At 37.6% G+C, this 19878-nt stretch overlaps 1 protein-coding gene across 2 annotated transcripts in view; it reads right to left on the bottom strand.

The window, feature by feature from the left end:
- Positions 1-10630, bottom strand: part of LOC149815120 (lycopene epsilon cyclase, chloroplastic-like) — a 96505-nt gene extending 85875 nt beyond the window's left edge. For both annotated transcript variants that reach the window (XM_089989524.1, XM_089989523.1), the window contains exons 1-5: positions 10146-10630; positions 6675-6846; positions 2550-2685; positions 2344-2454; positions 2175-2277 (exon numbers count right to left, since the gene is read on the bottom strand). In XM_089989524.1, coding sequence (XP_089845650.1) covers positions 2175-2277; positions 2344-2454; positions 2550-2685; positions 6675-6846; positions 10146-10472 — 849 coding nt within the window. In that variant the 5' untranslated portion in view covers positions 10473-10630. The remainder of the gene's footprint in view (positions 1-2174; positions 2278-2343; positions 2455-2549; positions 2686-6674; positions 6847-10145) is intronic.
- Between the last annotated feature and the right edge of the window lie 9248 nt (positions 10631-19878).

Here is a 19878-nt window from a genome sequence, read left to right as displayed (position 1 = left end):
TACGTAGATGACATGATTATAATAGGAAGTGATAAACAAGAAGTTAATGATATTAAAAATATTTTAAAAGACAATTTTGATGTCTTATTTGGGTTTTCTAAGATATTTCTTAGCCTATTGAAGTTGCTTACTCTCCAAGAAGGTATATTCTTTTTCAAATGAAGCTTGTTGCTCATAGGTGGTGACACCTAAGATGATCAATACAAAATTAAGAATTAAAGATGAGACTCTTCTTGAAGATTCAACACCATATCAGCAACTAATCGAGTCACTCACCAACTTATCAATCACCAGACCAAAAATAACTCATGTTATTCATTTTGCCAGTTAGTTTTAGCATGCTCCAACCACAGTACATATGAGTGATGTGTTAAGAATTGTCAGATATATAAAGAATATCATAACTAAAGGGCTTTTTTTAATCTCATCTTCTTTGGGTTTACTTGCTTATACTGATGTTGATTGGGAAAGAAATCCCAATGATAGAATCTAACTACTAGTTTATGTGTTTTTCTAGGAGATTCATTAATTTCTTGGAGATACAAAAAACAGCAAAAGGTATTATCATCATCAACAGAAGCTGAATATAGAGCTATGAAAACAACAACAATGGAGCTAGTATGGTTATGAAATCTCCTCAAAGATATGGGAGTTGGCATATCCAAACCTTTGAAGATGTGTTGCGATAATAAAAGTGTAATTTACATTGTCAGCAACCACAACTTCCATGAGCATACTAAACAAATTGAGATAGATTATTACTACGTTCGTGATGAATTCTTGAGAGGAACTATTAAATTGTCATATGTCACATCAGAATATCAGCTCGCAGATTTTTTTACCAAAGCTCTGGTTGCACTTCAGTTCTTATTTCTTCTCAACAAACTTTTGGTGATCACACCTTAAGTTTCAGCGGGGTATTAAAATAGACTATATATATATATATAATTATTACTTGTATTACCCTTAAAGGGTATTTTGGTCTTTACATAATGTAACCTTTTTATATTTTTTCTTTTCTTTTGTTTTACTTTTTATTTTCTTTATTTTTTTATGTCATTTATATAAAAGAGCATGGGTGCTATGGTCAAAAGACCATAGAGTCGTTAGGAGCCTTATTTCCATGCTCTCTTTCCTCTTGTATAAATAGAGGTGAATCCCTCACATGCATTCCAATGCTTTTTCAAAGCATATTCATTTAATAAACTCTATACTTTTAGTTTGGTTGTTATTCTAAGACTCTTTAAAGCCTTTGTGAGCACTCTTGAGCTTGTATTGTGCCTTTCTACCTTTGTATTGTCCATTCTTGGACTTGTGTATGTGCTTTTGCACATTGTCTTGTAATTCCACATATCTCATTACAGCATACTCATACTAAAGGTAAGTTATTAATCATTGTTCATGTTATATGTTTTTCCAGCAAGTACACCCTTTGTTGCTCTCTTGAGCATCAAATAGTTTGGTGCTAGAGACCTGAACTTGGATAGGTATTCAATCCTACAAATCTACAGTTTCATTCAACATCAGAGTCCCAGACAATGTTCTGTCATAGGTGGGAAAGGAAAAAACTTTTCTATCTCTCATCGTGCTAAACTCTCGAACATCAAAAGATGTTGCCCTGATTAAAAAGAAACCCTTTCCGCTGTTGCTTAGAGTAATGAAGAGAATGAAAAAAAAGGGGCAAACTTCAACTGCATGATTTTTATTTCTGTCAAGGAATTAAGGTCAACCATGCCCCTTTTCCACGTATCAAATGGCAACAACCAATTTTGATGATAGACTGCAAGATTTGACAAGTCATTTTTAGTGGCACTTATTTCAATATGATTAAGAAAATTCTAAATGTTTTTGTATTGTTGAAAATAAAATTCCAAGCCCCATTTAAACGTATCTGATTTTTCTTTAACACAACTTCTGCTACTGCTTTCTACAGTGTTGCCCCTTGCTTGTATATTTGAACACCACAACCACAAGAATACTAAATAATCCACATGGTTTTCATATATCTCGCTGAAATTATTCTTTATAATCATCCATCAGCGCTGGCAATTTTCATAATGATCATTTACATCAAAATTAAGATAAACCAAAAAAAAGCATTTACGAAGATTTAGATTACATAATTTATAGATTAGAGATAGGAGATATTGATACGGTTAGAGGCAATACCTTACCTCTGCCTCGATGCCATATGCTGTCTGAACAGTGACTTTAGGACCACCTAACTCATATTTCAAAAGCTTTCCTGAAGCAGCTCCTGAGGCGACAATAGCAAGCCTACAATGAGAAATTTAATACATCAGATAATCCATACTACTTTTAGAATTTCTCAAAATAATTTACCTGCAAGGGATTACAGCTCCACTTTCACAAGCAACAACGCTATGACTGTCATTGGATTCAATTATTCTTTCCACTTTACAATTAAGGTATGTCACTCCCGATTCAAAACACCTATATGAAATTTTATGCATTACAAACAATAATTTTCATTTCAACAAGAATCCTAAGACAGAAAAGCAGATAAATAGGAAAAATTAACTCCTTGCCGTTTCACCAGCTCTTCATGAAGTGCATCTCGATTAACACGACCATAAGCACGACCAATCCGGATAGGATAATCACTATCAAGATAGACAGCAGTATCCTGCCAAACATGCTCGATACATCCCTCAAACCCAAGATCTGAATGTGTATAACATGAAACCACAGTTTGCAAGAAAGAATGTTAAAAAGAAAAGTGACAAGAAACATCAAAGAAAAACCAACAGCAACTAATGATTATGAATCAGGATGCAAAACAAGGAGCAAAATGTTTCAGATAGCATGATTTTGAATAGCATCTGCACAATGTTGGAAGAACAAAAAATCTAGACTCGTGCTGCACAGTAACAGGATCCTTCTAACTATAGATTGTCATTTTAAAGCCAGATGAGAAGAAAATGTATGCTGTTATCACAGAAGAATAGAATGGAAACAATTAGAAAAGAATTAAGCAGCTGTTCTTTATTTACTAATGGTAGCAAAAACCAGAACATGTCTGTTCCATGAAAAAATACAGCTTACAGTCGATAGAAAGGAAAGATATTTATCAAAATAGGATAGAACTGAATAGAGTATGCTAATTCAGTTACTTCTTCGAACATGTCCATCAAAGTAGAATATTGTTGATGCTTGACATAGTTATCAGAAGCTTCTGCAATAGCTTGAGAGCTTGCTCTCCAAGAGGAGACCTGCTTTCCCAGAAATTCATCTCCTGGATGTTATACTTCACAGTTTGACTGACTCCTGGATCCATATGTAATTTCTTTTCATTTTAATATCCGTATACAAATTCCTTTTTAAGGATATATGGTTCCCGCATCCTCTTCCTATACTGCACTTAGTTCCATAAAATCTTCAGACGTGTGGCAGCAAAACTAATGAACTGTAGCTATGAGAGATTTATCAATGGAATGCCAGTCAATCTCTATGATATATACATCCAACAGAAAAATTTTGACTGCTTAACAAGTGAAAATATAGTTTTCATCATACACACCGCTCAACTTCCTGTGAACTACTATCATTAATCACACATACTGGAACTAGTGCTATGGTATCTGACCCCAACGACTGCATAGACAATAGGCAGCCCAACCATTGTGGACACGATGGCATATTGCAGTTAGATTACATGAATCAGTGGCCCCTTCTGCAAGTACTCTTAAAACTTCTCTAGTAAATAGCAGTTGCCTCCAGAAAGTAACTTCTATAATAGGAAAAGAACAAAGAAACTATGTGGATGATAGATCCAAATAGGAGTTTAACTGTTTTTATCTAGCAGAGGAATCTAAATTACTTTATCAAAGAAAAGTAATATCTGAATATCTACGCAAATCGATAATAGCTTCTTAAAGTAAAATCAGGTAATCTAGGTAAAGCTATTCAAAGAAGTGACAAGGCAATAAACCATGTAATTGGCATGGAACCCATCTAATAGAATGAACAAGTTCAGGCATATGAATTATTAAATGACAAAGCAAATTGTTCTTGAAACACAAGGACTCGTAAAATTGTCTGATCAAGTTTATAAACGATAAAATTCAGACTCACAAAAGTGCCAACTACTGGTAACACATGAAGCTATATAGCAGTTGAACCAGAAAGCACACAGCAAGGATGCTAGAGGAGACTTTTATGGTAGTCATTTAATCCTGAAGGCTTGGAACAGTATACGATCGATATTCTTCAATTTAGGAAGCTCAAATACATGAGCCCACCTAATATAGCTTCAAAATGCATTAAATTCTATTGCGTGGATGAAGTTTGAAGAAAATCAAAAGCATTGTGAGAGAATGGGACAGGCCTTACCCTTTTATTCTCACTTTTCTTTCTTGATAATCAAGCTGGGAGTTTAAGGACCCCTACTGTCAATAGAGAACGAAGATTTACATTTACATGACACAAGAGTTACTAAATGTCTATGGTCCTCAAATGTGCATTAAAAACGACATGTTAGACGTAGATCCTAGGCTAGTTCATAGAAGAGCTACTTCAATTAAGGTTTACACCTGGCCTCTAGGGACCCTAGTACGTCGTCCCAACCCAGTTCATAAAATTAGTATTTTATGATCATAGAGCAATCCAGAATTTGCTAAAAAATAAACTTCTCTGATAAAAGTGAACAGATTCATTTTTCAAGTCTTGTATGTGCAAACACATGCCACATGCATGAACACACATGCACACGTACATGCATAAACAGACACATAAAAATATATACATATATATATATATATGTGTGTGTGTGTGTGGAAAATTGTTGGCTACAAACATTTGTAGGTAGAAATGCCTCTGGATCACTATGATGCAGGTTGTTTTGATCCAATTAGACCTCAAAGATGAATTCAGTATGTCCAAAATAGTTGGGAATGACTTTTGAATCATGTTTTTTGATGAAAAAAAATATGATTTTATGACCCACGAAAGTATCGCACATTGTAGGCCATTGATTTTTGAAGCCTTATAAAATCCTACCTACATGTCATAATCAGATGATCTAAAAGCCAGTTCCTACTAAGAAAAACATACAGATTACATTTGTAAGGTTAGTTTCATGGAAAAAAAATAAAAATAAAAAAAATTAATATACTAGAGCTTCTGCCCATCCATATGTCTGGGCCCCACAAGAAAACTGAAATGACAAAAAACTGTCATCAAATACTATTTATCAAGACTAAGATTCTCACTGTTTCTCATCGAGAGAGAGAGAGAGAGGTTCTCAACAGTTTCTTATTTTATTATTATGATTATAATGTTTTTATTATGATAATTAAGAGGGAGACAGGGAGTTATAAAGGAAACCCAGCAGTTTGTTCAAAAATTACAATATGCCATGTAAGTAACACTTTTTTTTAACTACATACAGAAGGGGCAAACAAATTTTTAATTACACAGTCAAAATACATTAGAAGAATGTAACATAATGAAGCATTTAATCTTTGCATCTAATACACTCACTTCTGCTTTTATAATATTTAAGATATATATATGGTAAAGGGAAAAACTGTGCCAAATGCTGTCGTGAAAGAGAACAGATCTAGCTCCTGAGTTTCTCAAACATTTATTTTTGTGATTAATTTTTTACAGACAGATACAGAAATGGATTTTTTATGAGTCTTGAGGAAAACATATGTCACACAGACACTCCATTTTGACTCCCACTCCGTATCCCCTTGTATATTACTTACATTGAAAACTTCATAAAAATGTATGTATCCCCGTATCTTCAGCCGTACCCTATGTCACCTGGGTATGGGTGCAGGTGCGGGTACGAGATGGCAATTTCAAAAAATGAGGGTATGGGGACATGGCTATATATATATATATATAGAGAGAGAGAGAGTGTTTTGGGTCTTGGTATTTTGAGGTCCTCACTTGAACCTTAATATAAAATGGCCTGGGTTTGGATCATACATAGATCCATCTATTAAGGTAAGTGAGAACCCAGCCCTATTATATTAACGTTCAATATAAAAGGCAAAGGGGTATTTGCAACCTCTCTCTCTCCACGAAGGAGAATAAGAAGACGAAGAAGAAGAAGGAGGGCCAAGTGGGGACCCAGCCCCACCGCCTCTCTCTCTTTCCTCTGCAGATTGAAGAAGAAGAAGGTTTCAGGTATGCTCTCTCTCTCCTCTTTTACTTATTTTTCTTCCTCCTCTTCCTCTTTCTCTTCCTCTTTCGTCTTCTTTTTCCTTATCCTCCTCTTTCTTCTGTTTCTTCTTCTTACTCCTCTTTCTTTTTCTTTTTCTTTTTCTTTTTCTTTTTCCTCCCTACCTTTCTTTCACCGACATAAAAAAAAAGTTTGGGTCAGTGTTGGACCCGATCTGGCGCAGTGCGGGATCCGACCCACGGCGTACCCACACTGCGCCCACCCGTGTCGACACGGGGATGCCGACTGCTTTGGCGTGTCGCGGTTACATAGGCCATACCCATGCAACATAAGGGAGAACATAACAATATTAGGAAAGAACTTAACATAAATGAGAGCATAATGGACTAGTAGTACATATAAAAATCCTTGAGTAGGATAAACAACAACTAAAGATGGTTCAATTAACTCATTATGAAAGACCAAAGGCATATAATTCCAGAAGTCTGATTTGAATAATCATAATCTTCACTAATATTACCTTTGAATTCATCTTCCCACACTCCATAGTTATTAGTAAATGGAAGATCAGGTCCAACAAGGCCAACAGACAAGCCTGTCTTAGCAGATTCTGCAGCCAAAGATAGACCAGCAGGGCCACAGCCAATCACTATCAGATCAAATACAGAATCCGCAGAAGGAATAGGTGGAAGCTGCATAATAGTTAATAAAAATTACTCTAAGAAAAAAGAATTTCATCACAAAAAGAACTTTTGAATCATATTGTCAAAATATTGACATTATGACAATTGATAATTGACAACTGTGTTTCGAATATGCAAGTGGTTTTGTCATCAAAATGAACTATAGGCAAGGATGCATCATTATACAGGTGAGCTCAGAAGCATTATCAACTGACATGTTTAAGCAATATAAGGGCAGGAATATGGCTTTTGCATGACTTTATGTAAAAAGATAATTTGGCAGCTTGGTTGCACACATTTAGATAGATTTGCTGCTTTGAAATATACAAATTGATCAGTTTATATTACAGCAATATGACCCATATAGAACTAAAGAAAAATGACTCCCTGACACAGAAGTAACTTTTGAAAAGTAAGTCATGAAAGCTGTTTGTTGCCACCTGCAACAATTGAAACGCTTTCCTTTGAAATATCCACCTTATTACGTGCAAACATAGTCCTAATTACGTATAACTGGAAGCATGACATGATGAGTCATTTTGAGTTCTATGTTGGGTCACCAAGTCAATCTCCTAAACTAAATAACAGCAAATTGAGCTTAGCTTCCATCAATGAAGTAAACAGAAAGCCACAGACACCAATGCTTCTTTCAAAAAACCAGCCATATTTCAACTCTGGTAAGTTGTCGAGTACATGGAATGCAGAACCACAAGTATTGCAACACCTCCACTGCCCTCAACCTCCCTCCATCAGCAACATTATATGGTTTCATGCCTGCAACATTATATGGTGGTTGTTCTTAAATGCATGATTCATGTGTTGCAGATTCAAAAGTTAAAGCCAATCCTTAAAATAAAATTAAAAAAAAAAAAAGAAAAAGTCAATCAGAACATTAGTGAGTTCATTCGATAAATATCTTCCTCACTTCTTAAAACTTGGAAAGAACAACTGTTATTGGCAAAGGTATGTCTCTCCCAATCATCTGGGATTGTTTTGCCTCTGTTCAAACTCATGCTGGCTTTTTCCCCTTATGTTTGTATTGCTACCAGAATTACTAAACTTCTCAGACCTAAATCTTAACTTAAATATCATCCCATGCAACATCATTCCATTCTTTGTTGACTTACAATGAAGATGGTCACCAATGGTAAACAGAAAATCGAACTTGATACCTAATCTTCTAGTCAATGATGATTATTCAGTTATTTTCACATTGATATCTTATGGAAGATTGCTGTCTTTTTCACTTCTCAAAGAATTCTCGATTCTTGTTCAAATAGATTGACCAGCCACATACGCATGAACAAATTTAAGCTGCTGCAAAAAATCACCTGTTCATTCTAGAATAGATTGAGGCAAACAAAAGGATTGTGTGTTGAAGCCTTTCAAACAGCTTACAGGCTGAATTATTCAACATTCTGTTTACATTTCCAAAGTGCTCAAACCGAATATTTTCAAAGATACTACATTTTCAATCTGTGAGGTCTAAAATTCTGAAAAGAATAACATCGTCTTTTATCCTCCCTGAAAGAAGACATCTCTGCTTGTTATTTTTCACATACAATGTCTCACATTTGATGCTCAACACAGACATCACACAAATAAGGTTGTCCTTGTTTGAGAGAAAATATCCAAAATCCAGACAACAGGTCTATCATGATTAAGAAACATTGATGATCTGACCCACCTCTTATACATGCAGCCCTGTTGGAGCATGTGCAACCAAAGCAGGTACATAATCTTTTTGAACCCATCTTAGAAGACTGTGTTCAGCAGAACATGCAGCTCACTCACCAAACACAAATACTAAAGCAAACACATGCAGCTCACTCACCAGCAGCATAGCACATAAACATAGCAAGTGCATCCACTTTGTTAGAAGAACATAGGACACCATCATAACTTGCTTACGGCTTTATCATGCAGCCATCCTCAGGAGGATAATTACAGCAACTCCACATCCATTCCCAACCAGAAAATTTCAGATCAATCACCAAACTGGAATCAAAAGCTTTCCACTTGTAAGCAACAGTAGGAACAATATGTCTGGATCTCTAAAAATGAGCATGAAACAATTCTTACATTGCATATATCAAATGCATCTTGCGGTCAAGCTCCTGTCAACCCCATGTTTTACAAGCTTGTCAACATTTACGGGTTATGACTGGCATCAGCATCCTGAAGCCATGTCTACTCTTAATGCTGTTGAACTTGAAAAGCCAAATGCTAAGCCTACTGCAGTCATTAGCACCTCTACTGCCTAATCGAACTCTCTGAACCAGTAAATAGTTCTCATATAAACAGTAGGTGCTTGTGCGACCCATCACAACTCTTCCAGTAAATACCAGATTGTTGCTGCAAAAGTTTCTAAGATCACTAGTCCCGAACATCTTATTGTGCCAACATCGCTTCCATGACAAAGAGGCTTTCAACCTTATGTTACATGGGCACCTGACTCAGCCTTGAATCTCACTGTTAAAAATGATTACACAGGCAAGGTACTTCATGGATCCAGGCTAATATGAGTAGCATATGTTCTAAGCTGCGTCCATGACTTCATTCCTTTTCCTTCTATTGGAAACGATGAATTTTTTCTATTTATAATTTTATGATATCTTGGGTGGGCAGCACTGTTGAGTGCAATACTCTTTGTTTCATACCATGGAGGTTAATTGCTGTTCCTTTATCGTCGAAATGCAATTCGCATAATTACAGAACTCATGCATTAGTCCCAACTGTGAGACTCCGTAAACAGGATATGATACAGTGAGTGAACTATAGCAAAGAGAGAGAGAGAGAGAGAGAGAGAGAGAGAGAGAGAGAGAGAGAGAGAAACAGCAAATGGAATAACACAAATCCTAGGAACGCAATGATGGAGAACAAGTGAGTATTCGTCACACGTGAACGCAAGGGAAACCATACAAAGCTGGAGAAAGAAAAACTATACTTGAATTCCTAAAAACCCTACTTCCAAGTTCCTGGGAAAAGCGTGGTAGGGGCCAAACCAAATCCAATCTATCACAATGTATGCATAGAAACCAATTTTACACTAAGAAACCCAAAGACACTCCTACCAAAAACACCCAACTTGCCTTTTATCGGTCATGTTTGTCTCAATTTTTTTTCGAGTTCGCCGACATATCGCAAAACAAAAGCATTACCGATTGCTATCGCTGGTCTAAAGTAGCTCTTAAAGTCTTGAATCAATGCAAGGGAAACAAAATGCAGAGGAAGAGAGCAACCATAGTCATTCAAACATAGTAAAAAAAAAACAGACAGAAAAAAATATGGGGTCTTGGGGAAGAGACCTTGTCTGCAATCTTAGCGTGTTGCTTCATGGTCTTGCTCTCCTGCAACTGAACGAAATGAAGCTCGGAGCCGCCGGCTCTCTGGTAATCGTCCTCGTCAGCAAACCCTTCCTTCTTCGCGTCGGCCGTGCAGCTCTCCGTGGCCGAGGAGGCCTTGATGACGGGGCGCCGGGAGGTTCGTGTCCTTGTGGAGCACAATGGGAACAATGGCGGATTGGGCAAGGCCTTGGGACTCCTGATAGCAGTGAGAAAGCCGGGAGAAGAGGGAAATGGAACGGTTTTGCATCCATGGAAGCAACCTCCACCACCATTGACAAGGCACTCCATTTGCCCTCACACCTCGCTTCTCTACTTTTCTGCTCTGCATGCACCACTGCCCGCCAAGAAAAAAGAAGAAAAAATCATAAACCCGCCTACAGAAACAGAGAAAGGAGAGCGTTCCTGCAACCGAAAGAGAAGAAACTCGACCCTTCGATGGTTTCACCGAGAGAGAGAGAGAGAGAGAGAGAGAGAGAGTGAGTGAAGAGATAACGGTTTGCAGGGAAGGGTGGCTTGGTTGAGGATTTTGCCACTTGTCAGTCTCTTATTGGTTACGAGAAGCTCGAAAGCAGGAACAAAGTCGGCATAAACCGGATTAGGTCCAGATGGTTCCGGATAGTGACTCGAATTCTTTTGGTGATCGGTTCCTTCATACGAGCCTAGGCTTTGGGTGGATGGAGTTGAGGATGCAAATGGGTCGGATTTGGTTTGGATGGAGCATTCCTTAATCCAAGCTAATCGGACATTGCTTATTTAGATTTAGAAGCTAATAGTGAATCGGGTATGACTAGCTTAAATAGCTGCTAACCCACATGTAGGGCTGGTAAACGAGACGAACCAACCGAACAGGGCATGTTGGGGCTCGGCTCGTTTACTAGTGGGTTGAGCTCATGGCTCCCCTCTTTTTTGTGTTTAGCTGAGCCGAGCTTGAGCACAGCTCATCCCTCAATGAGGTGAGCCGAACACCAGCTGGCTCGTGTAAAAACATTTCATATTATTTATACGTAGCACATATATATATATATATATTATACTTGAAAATATATATAACTTTTTTATAAATTACACTTAATCGTATATATTTTTCATGCATCTTTTTTTTTAATATGTATTTTATACATTCTTCCTTCTATATATTAGACAAAATATATATTTTATCTATACCAGAAATATCAAGCAAAGTGGAGCGCTCAATTCGTTTAAGCTAAATGAGCTACTTGTGGCTTGTCTTGCCAACTATACGAACAGATCACAAACAAGTTTGTGACGATCTGAACCAAGCCAAGTCACGAGCTACTTAGTTCGTTTACCAGACCTACTCACATGGCACACTTTATATGTAAATAGGATTCCAAAATTCAAAGAATATGGGTTCATAAACTATCTCTAAACTCAGTGTCACGGGCTTACTTTTTGTAATAAGCCAGTGCGGCACGACGGTCCTTCCTTACCGCTGCAAGCCTTTCTATCGCTCTGTCACAGGCATAAAATGCATCACAAACCTGCGACACGCCAAGCTACCCAAGCTGGCCAGCCTAACGGCCAAAGGCCGTGTACCAACACATTTCCATGTGCTAAATCATTTTAATTGGCCCTACGCACCACCCTGTGCGCAGCTGCCGAGCGGAAACTAATTAAGCGTATTTCTAAATGTGCATTCCATGTAATTCACGTCGCTTAGTGCATAGTCGTCCCATACCAGCTATCACTTCTGAAAGAGGCAAAAACTTTGTAATGCAGTAACACGATGTGTACTCGATACGCTTCGATCCAAGATCCAAATGAATCTTGACACGCGCGGAAGCTTATACGATAATGAGTCCGAACAGAACTCTGGGAAAAATAGAATTTTGGGACTCGTGCACTCTGTTTTGACAGAAACATCCCAAATAAAAGTTGTGCGTGACTTGCACAACTTTTCAACGAATCCAAAATCACTTGATTTGGATCCGCGGTGTCCATTCTACGAACTCGAATCTGGGACTGACGAACAAGGTTATGACAGACTTCCAGATTCTGTAGACAGTCTGTTCGACAGGGTTTTTGACCCTGCAAACAGTAGAGTTTGTGAAAACTTCCAACTGAGAAATCGAAGGTCAGATCCAGACCTTTCCAACGAACTAAAATTTAGAATTTTTTGAGTTTTCTACAATGCTCTATGAACTTTTGAATTCTGAAAAATGGTATGAGTTGTTGATAAAAGAACTAAATTTTTCACTATTCGACAACAACAAAGATTGATATTTTTTAGGTACTTAAACAAAAATTCAATTAAAATTGAAAACATGAAAATTATAGATCTAGGTTCAAGCTTTCCACAAAATCAAACAAAATGATTTTTTATGCAGGGAATCTCCAGATAACAAAAAAATATCAAACACCACTAGAAGTGTTCTGAACCAAACTGGTGACAGTGGATTCCTGTCAATCTGAGACATTGATAGTACTTTTTAGGGATTTAAACTGCTAATTCATGAAATGGCCTCAACTACAAAGTTGTAGGAAAATGTTTTAGCTTTCCGAGAAGCTAAAGAACACAAAAATCTGACTTGTATCGAGGCTGATACAGGCAATTCTTCAGAGTCATTCTAGACAACTCGGGATTCGGGAATCCGGGTTTTGACAAAAAAATCTGAATTATGTATTAACCAATAAAACTGGATATTTGTGAACAATAGAATCACTTTGTAATATAAAGGACTCATATTCATTCACTAGAAAAATAACACATAACCTATTGTAACTTTCAATCAATATTCAATGAGAAACATAAATCACATATGCTCAAAATAACAAAAAATGAAAACACATGAACCAGTGAATAATATCCGGATGAAGATGGTAATGATAAAAATTCGCTGAGAAACAGTAATGGCAATTGTAAATTCACAAACAGCGGGTTGAACACCTTCTTGAAGTTCAGCAACTACGAACCAAGACTTGCACAACCACACCAAGGTCGATCTTCTCAAAAGATCACCTTTCACACTTAAAAGATGAGATTCGGTTCTACCTTCACCAAAGGAGTTTTTTTTCAACTAGCTACATGAAATTTCAATTTTTTTTCTTCTCTCTCTCTCCAACCAACCACACAACAAATTTTGAAAATGAAGAAGTCTCCCCTTCCTCCTTGTCGACCTCCACTCGTAAAGGCTCTGGAGCATGGGGAAGAGCCACATTAAAGAGGCAAATGGTCTTCTCAAGCCATGCTCTAAAAAAAGGATTTTGACTGGACTATTTTTGGCTAAGGCTATTAAGGGACCAACAACCATATTTGACTTGGACTAGTCATGGTTGGATTTTGAATGAAGTTCAAGATGGTCCACTCCAAAATGGTGCCAACTAGGACCCCTTTTGAAAACGGATCTTGATCTAGATCCAAATGTGCAGCGAACTGGATCCAGCACAAAACGCATTAGAAAATGCAAATACAAAAAAAATAAAAACTACCTGCATTCCCCATACACCCTCTAGTACCACAAAAAGATCCTACAGAGCACCAAAACTATCCAGATCTGTAGAATTCGACTCCTAAAAAAATAAAAATAAAATTACAAATAAAAACATATTTAACGTGGTTCCTCACATGCCAAAATAGAATTGAATAATAAAAATGCAATCTCTGAGAAAGATGCAAAATATCTCAGATACTGTAGCGCGATAATCAAAATGGGTTTGGGTTGGCAAAGATTCAATTGGACCCTGATAGTCCTGCTCGATTGGATATGCCCTGGATCACATTCTGAATTGGATCTTAGGAATTGGATTTAGATCCAATTCATCTTCAAAGCTCGGATCTTCAGGATGCTTTGCATCACTTTGCCTTAGCCTTGCGTGTCATGAAATGTAGTACAACTCCAATGCGCACGACATAGCAAAACCTTGCCACTGAAAGAGCAAGACCTTGCAGCCCCCAGTCCGAAGACCAGTTGATGATTGAACACCATAGCGAAGAGCACCACCTAGACTCATTCACTAGCGCCTAGGTATTCACTCGCCTAGCCTCGAGTCACCATACTCGGTTGGAATCACCTAAGGTGATTCTTGGAGGAATTAGCCTTAACCCACACGCACCCCTGTGCGTCTAACCACTATGTGTGGGACGATCTTGCAAGCCGAGAGGTCCTTAACTAAATCTCCAAAGGCAATATCCTCTGATCCGTTGGCACTGCTTAATCGAACAACGCTCCACATTTGTGCCGCCACACAGCGATGCCTTAACGACGATACTAATGCCTATCGCATGTCGTGCTACCACCGCACGTCACCGATCAAGTGAACGCATACCGCACGATCCTATGGTCAATGTATTTTTCACTCAGTAGAGCTCCACACTGCACATGTCCTATTCTGAAAGATCGGCCTGGGATATTCTCCCCCACCCAAAACCATTATCATCCTCGACAATGCTGGTGCAGGTAAGAACACAATCATCACTGATATGCCAGTTTCCCTTTGTACCTATCTTTGGTTTACTCTTTTTCTTCAGCCTACTCAACTTGTATTGGTTTACATCCACCATCGTCGTAACCTTTAACATGTCAAGTCTCATACCTTTAATGCAGCTCTGATCACTTAGACAACGGTCTTCTGCTTTATTAATATCGAGCATTTCTCTGCTCGTGAGACCCTAGTGTAGTCTTAAACACAAACGGGACATCCTCGTCTGAATGACAAACTTGTCATCTTTATGCTCATGGTTGGGGTACCTTCCAACCCCATCAACGGCAATTCCAAGCCCTTTGTGGTCCTCACAGAGAAAGATGACCATCAATGCATGCCACAAGTATATCAACTCCCTTAAGCACAAACTTGCAATTTTCCAATGGTCCAAACTAGTCATCAAGTGGGGGACGCCTTCTTGCGTATCACCCCAAAGTGGTCCTTCAAAGCATCTTCCTGGGCACTCGTCCTCACATAGGCACCTTTGGCCCAACGCTGGAACTCCCCTCCCAAAGCCACCATGTTGTAACTCTCTCTTAGAGTTAGCAAAATGTTTTCGTAGAAACCAATGAGCCACGAACAACAACTTTTTTAACACACACAATCCATTGAGGATCTGCCAACTTAAGGGACCAAAACAATGAGCATTTTGCTCAATGTGGGCATTTTGCTAACCCACAATCTTGAGAGAGAATCTGGAAGTTTAATTGAGTCTCCCATACCCAAAGGTATAAATCCATCCAGCCAAATCTAATGTGTATTCTCTGCATGCACAAAGCAAACATCATGCTCTACCTATGAGCCTAACGCACAACTGGTAGGGATCTTTGGCTTATCTATTTTCTCTTAGCCAACTAAATAACAACCTTACACTTCTGCTTATCATCGACAAAATGTCCCATACTATCCTATCAACATCTTGCTTTTATGCTCGATCAACCACACTTCAGCTGCAAAAAATTGCGTAACCAAGATAAACCATCATTGTCCTCTACAATGTCACACACAATGAAGAATAAGGTCTCCGTGAATCTTTCTGTTATGATGCCAATTTGTCACGGGCTTACTTTTTTTCAATAAGCCAATATGGCGCGACGATCCTTCCTTACCGCCGCAAGCCTTTCTATCGCTCTATCACGGGCATAAAATGCTTCACAAACCCGCAACGCGCCAAGCTGGCCAGCCTAACGGCCAAAGGCTGCGTACCAAGACATTTCCATGTGCTGAATCATTTTTAATGGCCCTACGCATCACCCTGTGCGCAGCTGCCTAGCGGAAGCTAATCAAGCGTATTTCTAAATGTGCATTCCATATAGTTCATGTCGCTTAGTGCATAGCCGTCTCGTACCAACTATCACTTCCGAAAGAGGCACAAACTTTGCCTTAGCCTTGCGTGCCATGACGTAGTATAACTCCATGTGCACGACATAGCAAAACCTCGCCACTGAATGAGCAAGACCTTGCGGCCCCCAGTCCGAAGACCAATTGATGATTGAACACCATAGCGAAGAGCACCACCCAAACTCATTCGCCAGTGCCTAGGCATTCACTTGCCTACCCTCGAGTCACCATACTCGGTTGGAACCACCTAAGGTGATTTTGGGGGGAATTAGCCCTAACCCACATGCACCCATGTGCGTCCAACCGCTACACGTGGGACGATCTTGCAAGCTAAGAGGTCCTTAACCAAATCTCCAAAGGCAATATCCTCTGATCAGCTGGCACTGCTTAATCGAACAATGCTCCACATTTATGCCGCCACACATCGATGCCCTAACGATAATATCGATGCCTATCGCATGCCATGCTACCACCGCACGTCACTGATCAAGCAAACGCATACCGCGCGTTCCTATAGTCGATGCATTTTCCACTCAGTAGAGCTCCACACTGAACATGTCCTATTCTGAAAGATCGACCTGTGACACTCAAATTCACAAGTAAAATTCACTTACAGGGACAAAATATCTGCTAATCCCAATAGACAAATAAGAGAGCATGCATTTTGAAAATCCAACATTTGTGTCCTTTCTTGTACAAGAGGGCTTTTGTAGCTTGCCAGTGACAAGGAATTTCATGGGAAACAACACATCCCGCTGAAAAAGGTTAGGCCTACTGTAGTGCCATGTTCATTGCCTTCTACTCTCATGTGTTTGTTTCACTTTAATGAAAATTTATTTTTGTTTCCATAGAAAAAATCATTTTTTTTGTGAAACAAACAGGTGGGCTTGTTTGATCCACTCTCATGGATGAGAAAAGCCTTTCATGAGAAAAGATGTGAAATTCTAAAATCCTACCCAGTCATATCTGAGGATCATCCTATAGATAGTTGGATATTAGGTACATAGGTTCTTACATATACTAATGAAGCAAACCGCTACTCAAATACGAGCACAGTCAAACCCAAAATATTCTCTATTTTCCTTTGAAAGTAAACAATCAATACATTTTTCAAAATGATTTGGTCAATTGTCAATATTAAATGACTTTTGAACAAAGTCTGACACTCATGTCATCTTTTCAAAATGTCTTTCAGAAGTCTTCAGTCTTTCATTTCTTATGCAATCTTTTATCCATAGGCACTTGTTTTGTCTTGTTTAATTTGACCTTGTTTGGCAAGACCTCCCACTTTGAACAGTAAAGAACCGGAAAGACCTTTTGAGTGAAACAAGATGTTGATTTTGTCATGTATGATCCAACCTTGCTCGACAAAACCTTCCACCAATAGGCACAGAGCTTGGAAGACCCTCATGTAAAGCCATGAATATACCTAAGCTACGGAGCACACACCATTCAATGTCATCTATCAAACCTTTTTTGAAAAGATATCATAGTTGTCAAGCTTGTCAATGTTGTCTATGTCTTTTACAATCAGTGCATCTACTTCTTTGTCATCGATCGAGCTTCTCTCTCTTAGTAAAAAGGTCATATGTAGACACCTCAATTTTCACCAATCATTATTTTATAGATTTTGTCCAAATGTTTGTTTTCTCATAAAAACATTGATGTCTTGTATTCAAAATTACATAATCTACTTTAAATGCATTTTTGGCCAAGAAAATAATCTTTTCAATTTTACTTTCAAAAAATAAGTTGAAGAGGACATCATAAGCTTTCCAATGCATTAAAATTTACATCAAACTGACATGAAGATCAGAAGTTATGACCAAAACAATGTTTTTATCTTGTTTCAGTATAGGTTTAGACCCAGATCCGGTCCAGGTTGTCGCCCAAACCTCACTTGTCATCCTTAGTTTGAACTTGGACCCAAGTTGTTGCCCAAACTATTTGGATTTGAACCTTAGTTGTCATCGTTAGTCTGGATATGAATCCAAGTTGTTGTTCATACAAAATGGATCCAAATCAGATCCGAATATCATATCGAGGTCAAGTTGTCATTCTTAGCCCACTTATTGTTCTCACTATTGGATCCATTCCAAGTTGTCACCCATGTTGTTTGGATCTAGATCAGATCTAAGTTGAGTTGGTGCCTTTACTAACCCAGTGGTCTTTACTAACCCACTAAGATATTTTTAATGTAAAAATCCTCAAATTTCATCACCAAGGATGACTTTAATTTGATTTTTGATCTTCAAAACCTCTTTAAGGTTTTGGACGAAAAGAAAAGTTAAAGATGATATTTTTAGCTTTCCAACAAACCAAAAATCAGATCAAAGCAACAAAGGAATCAAAAGTTATGACAAAAATGAGTTTTGGAGTGATAATAATACATTCAATTGATGTTATTACACCTTGAATTGTTGTCACCATACTTTGAAGGGTCTTCAACCTTTTCGAATTGTCACAAGCAACAATCATCTTTCAGGTTGTGATGTCAGCATCCCTTAACGACATATTGAATTGTCAACAAGAGCTATCACTCCCCATAAATTGTTGTCAATAGTTGTCGTTCTTCTATGATTTATCATCACAAGATGGGTTAATGACACATTAATTTGTTGTTAACACAAAAAATGTCGTAACACCATTGATGTTTGTATAAAAAAATGATAATAGAAATGAACGTGATACTAATTTATAATGTAATAAAAATGTGCTTTTGTGTAAGATGGTATACATTTCTCAAGTAATAGAGACAAGTTTCTTAAACATTTGATACTTCAGTTTATGGTTTTGAAGACGAGTTTTGTACCAAATATCTGATATTGATATGCTTGATACGGGATACACTGAGGTATATCAAGTACCAATGCAACTATGGTTTATCCTTCACACAATACCTAACTAGAATGTTAAATACTAATATGGGAGTGATTTAATCATTCACCAATTTGGTCAATGACATTTAAAAGATATCAAAATTAACAAATACATTGCTTTATATATATAGAGTAACTAAAATATGTTTAAACACCAAATATGTTTTCCGGTATGAACCAAGAGTTTCATAGATTTTTTTGTTTTTTTCAAAAATTCCACTGTACAGATGTGAGGTTTTAAAGAAATAGACTCCTGGATTATTCAATTGCGATATATAAGAAGGATCTTTTAAGGGTTGAAAATCAACAACTTAGAATTTTTATAAATATTCATGCACAAAAAATTGCATTTCTTGATCCAATTACAATGATCCAATAGTTGATTCTTAGCAAATGGACTATGCTGAATGCATATGCAGGGTCAAATTTGCAAAAAAACTACGAAAATCTCGATTCATACCAACAAACATATTTTTTTTTGTAAACATATTTTAGTTTTCCTATATATATATATATATATATATATATATATATATATATATATATATATATGTGTGTGTGTGTGTAGAATTTTTTTTTTGAAAGGCAAGCTCGAGTTAGGCAGACCTCTATCAGTTATACAACGATACCATTGGGATTTGAACTTGTAATGTCCCACCACAAGGTGAGGTGCACTAGCTGCTCCTACCATACAAGCGGAGCTCCCGTTGGTTGTGTAAAAAAAAAAATTAGTTGCACTCTAGTTTACCATTTTATTTAGTAGAAACACATAGGTGTGAGCTTTATATGATAAATCTAACTTCATAAATGTGTTTGACATGGTTTGTCTATTAGGAGTCATAATTATGATTGAATAATTTTGACTTAAAAATATTTTTTTAATCATAAAACTTTTTTTTATGAAAGGCAAGTTGGGGTTAGGCAGACCCCTACAAAATATCTCTTAAGCCACATTTGGTGGAGGGATTCGAACATGGGCCTTCAGCTTGGCACAAGACCCCGCTTACCACATGGGATACTACCTCGATGGT

Source organism: Nuphar pumila, chromosome 15 (genome assembly GCF_984573655.1).
Source record: "Nuphar pumila chromosome 15, dmNupPumi1.hap1.1, whole genome shotgun sequence".
In the NCBI taxonomy this organism is placed as follows: domain Eukaryota; kingdom Viridiplantae; phylum Streptophyta; class Magnoliopsida; order Nymphaeales; family Nymphaeaceae; genus Nuphar; species Nuphar pumila.
Note: the sequence above shows the minus strand (reverse complement) of the source record. Positions and strands in the feature narration are given on the sequence as shown.